Genomic DNA, 3,958 nt, shown 5'->3' with positions numbered 1-3,958 from the left:
AAGTAGTATGTATAATGGGAAGTCTAGATATAATAGCGTTAAACACTTGCTCTCAAATGAGATTATTTTTATTAACTATGTAAACTCAAAGGAAAATATTATGAATCCACTAACCAAAGGTTTAATGAGAGAGCTTGTGTATAATTCATCGAGGGGAATGGGCTTAAAGCTTTTTAAAAGATGAAAAGGTGTAATGATGGTAACCATACTTGGTTGATTAGAGATTCCAAGATCTAGGTTCAAATGAAAAATTAAGTCTATAACAATCTCAGTAACACTAAAAAATTATTATTTCCTGATTATTTTTTATGATGAAATAAGTGCTAGCTACAGCATGAATTAATGATGAACTTAGCTCTTAATGATTTTCATATCTTGGTACACTAATTGGGGTACCAAGAATACTCTTAATGAAAGATCACATATACAAGTGTGAAATATGATCATTTCTTTGAGAATTTCGATAAAGGCTAAATTCTCTAAAGTATTCATAAATTCAAAAGTTGTTTTTGGGCCAAAATTAACACAACAGTGAAAACCAAAGGAAATATCTAAGCAGAGAACTATATGAGTACTATTGACTTGGTTTACATAAAAAGCTGAATGGTTCAAGACATCGTGTTTACTATTTAGCCGAGTATATCAGATACTATTTCACTAAGGAAGGTTCAAAGTCAAAAGCTAACCTATCTTGATGTAGTAATTCTAAACAAATCAGTATCTCTCAACAAATCTTTAAGTCGTTTTTAAAATAGTGAGACAATTTTCATTCTTGTTGGGGGTTGTTGGAAATTTGTTTTGAATAAACAAATTATGGGTAAATGAGAAATTAATCTAAAAAAACCCTTAGTTTTCCCACTCAAATAACCCTTGATTTTTCTAGATTTAATTATTGATTTATGGTGGCTAATCAATTGTTGATAATGGTGAGAATTAATTCTTATTAACTCTTCAACCCTTAAACTTTCAAAATTCACTATAAAATGAGGGGTGAAGGAAGAGTTTAAAATAAGAATTTTTCATATTTTTACACTCTTCCCCACCTCATATTTTAGTGTTTTATTTTCATTTTATGCTTTGGTTTTTTCTCTCAAATCCAGAGCTTAGATTTTTTAGTTTCATATTCTTTGGTTCAAAGATCTTGATTTAGAAATGTATCTAAACCAAGATGATGATATTAAAATCTTGGAAGACATATTATATATATCTTAATTGCACAAATAAGAAGCATCAAGTCTTAAAAACAATATTCATTATTGATAATAATAAAAGATTCATTACTTTAAAACACTTTAAGAAATAAATACCTTTCATTATAAACTATATATAAACTCTAGTATTTTCTAGGATATTTTTTGTTTACCATATTTTTATGATGATAAACTACCAATTCATACTAATTATGTTTTTTAATTACAATCTTATTATAATAAACTAAGCAAATTTGTCCACTAGTATAATATATTTACAAAACTCCTATCTACACCCCTCGTAGAAAATTTTAACTCGAATGATAAAACTTTTAACTATAAAATTTGCATCTTGTTTGTTCCCGTGGCTGGCGGTCAATCTTTTTTCTTCCTTTCCATTTTAATCTTCATCGTTAGTGGGTTTTTTTTTTTTTTTAATCACAGTGGGTTTTTTTTTTTTTTTTAATCACAAAAGTTAAACCCAAGTCAACTCCAAATTAGATACCAAAATCATACCCAGCTTAAAGGTCTGAATGGAATCTCAAAGGGCATACTTTAAAACCTACCTCCGAAAGTTTGTTGGCTTACAGTACAAGTATTAGTATTACTTTCAAACTGCCGCTTCTTACACAGAGACATGGTTTGGTTGAATATCATTTATATAATTAGTACTTAGAATGTGTTTTTCCCTCTTTTATCCTCTTCAAAGAATGACACTATAAGTGGGATTGTATTTCAGACTAGAAAACGTCCTCTAATGGTGAATTTCCTCCTCGATTGATTTTTTTTTTTTATCAAGGATAACATCCAAGATTGTTATTTAGCCATATAATAAAACATGTGAAAGCAAGAACATACCGCATGATGAAAGAGGCAATCACATGATTCAGTTAAGAAATCTACTAATGTTAGGAAAAATAGAATCAGATCTCAACATTTTAGGAGCTCTTGCAATGGCTACACAACTCAACTCCACCAACAATCCCAGACACTGTTAGCCCAAATCACCTAAAAAAAATGATAACTAATACTAAAAAAATTTAACAACAAATAACAACACGCACTTAGAATCTAGTCAGCTAATACATTCTCAATCCCCTTATTAACACAAATTATCGACTCTTATTAAGCATAAACAGACCCATAAGACAATGCCATCAACAACACTGCAGCTTGCTCTTCTTCACCTAGCTTTCTTCTTTGCATCAAAACTTCTCTGCCCAGTGCCAATAATCTCTGCTTTGATCCATCACCTAATTGCTTGTTGTTGTTGTTGTTGTTGTTGTTACTTGAGCCATTATTATTGCTTCCCTTTTTGGCTCTCTTGTCATTTGCTGCCCCTTTATTCAACCCTAAAATATCCCTCTTCTTCTTTCTGCTTCTAATCCCACAAGCATTACACAGCGACTGCAAAAGATAAGAAAAGAACAGAAATTTAATATCACATCAAAGGGCATACAGAAATCATTAAAAAAAGGCCTGATCTGATCTATGATTAAATTAAATCACCTTTGGACCAGCTGGACCACCTCTCCAAAGTGGAGTCTTTGAAGTACCACAATCAGCACAAGTTTTTTTTAGCGGGCTCTCTGTTTCTTGTGAATTGATACTCATTTCTTCAGACTCTGATCCCTGAAAACAATAAGAGTGAAAAAAATCAGGTCTGATTTGGATCAAGATTGATAAGAGATCAGATCAATAAACCAGCTAGAAGCTACTCACTTTGTCAGCTGGATCCAACATTGTAAGGAACAAATGTTGAGATCTAAAGACAACCCAGTTCCTAAAACACGATTTCCTCAAGCAGGTATTGAATAACACTAATGATTGAGTTGAACTTCGAAGTGGGGATTCACTAAGAGCTCTACTGATCAGAACAGGGAGATCTGACAGGATTTGTGGATTTGGAGGAAGAGAGATCAAGAGTAGAAGCAAATCAGTAACTCAGACAAGCACGCTACTAATGTGTAAGGATCAAGAATCAGGAAATGGTTTGGTGAGTGATAAGAGTGTCGATTTTAAATGAACCGACATTCACCGAGGGGGGAGAGAGAGAGAGAGCCGACAGACACACACAACAAACCGCACGCTGGCATATCTAAACGAAAGGGGCTTCTTTATAAATGGGACTCGAAACCCTAGCCTGTCCGAATCACCAAATGACATAAATGCCACTGCTTTTGAAGCCTTTTGACTTAAAAGACCACCCGCCAAAAAGAAATTGTTGCTGAAAACAAAAAGGGCGCCATTGGGTGGGAATTATTTTTTGTCTCAACCAAGAAAAAGAGAAAAAATATTGGCGCCAGTATGGAGGGTTTTTGGCTCGCAAAATGGCTGCTCTATTTTGATAGTTTTATGAAGAAATGATTGTGTGGTCATGTGTTCCGTCTTTACTGTTTGATTTGGTCAACATGGAGGCTGCTTTACTATTTTTTATTTTATTTTTCTAGGAATAAATTATTTTCAACATCCTCTATGTGGACATCACCTTGCATCTTAGCATTTCATAATAATTTACAACATTTTTCACTTAATAATTCAAGATTATTTATACATTACGCATAAGATTAGTATTCCTCCAAATAACGTGCCATTTATCACATGCTGAAATAGATGTTATGAGGAAGTACCCTTTATGTTTAAAACAGGCATCAATAAGGGCATCCAGACACCAAGCTTGGCAATATCTATGTCCTGCTGCTAACTTTATGATAGCACAAGTACAAATGATAATGACAATCTTGCAAATTCAGTAGCTTAAACTTCAA

The 3,958-nt window shown here is 32.8% G+C and overlaps 1 protein-coding gene across 1 annotated transcript; it reads right to left on the bottom strand.

Moving 5' to 3' along the window:
- Positions 1-2,072: 2,072 nt before the first annotated feature.
- Positions 2,073-3,281, bottom strand: LOC118035837 (GATA transcription factor 15). Its single transcript, XM_035041486.2, has 3 exons — positions 2,913-3,281; positions 2,700-2,822; positions 2,073-2,597 (listed from the first exon to the last, which is right to left on the bottom strand). Exons 1-3 carry the CDS (start codon positions 2,931-2,933, stop codon positions 2,316-2,318), a joined length of 426 nt encoding a protein of 141 aa, XP_034897377.1. The 5' UTR covers positions 2,934-3,281; the 3' UTR covers positions 2,073-2,315.
- Between the last annotated feature and the right edge of the window lie 677 nt (positions 3,282-3,958).

The sequence above is a fragment of the Populus alba genome, chromosome 8, assembly GCF_005239225.2.
Source record: "Populus alba chromosome 8, ASM523922v2, whole genome shotgun sequence".
NCBI lineage: Eukaryota > Viridiplantae > Streptophyta > Magnoliopsida > Malpighiales > Salicaceae > Populus > Populus alba.
The sequence above is the reverse complement of the archived record's forward strand: the minus strand, read 5'-3'. Positions and strand labels throughout refer to the sequence as shown.

Coding starts and splice junctions, on each gene's coding strand:
- LOC118035837 (XM_035041486.2), bottom strand. CDS start 2,933: ATGTTGGATCCAGCTGACAAA. Junction 2,823..2,912: donor TGTTGGATCCAGCTGACAAA/GTGAGTAGCTTC, acceptor TATTGTTTTCAG/GGATCAGAGTCTGAAGAAAT. Junction 2,598..2,699: donor GTGGTCCAGCTGGTCCAAAG/GTGATTTAATTT, acceptor TATCTTTTGCAG/TCGCTGTGTAATGCTTGTGG.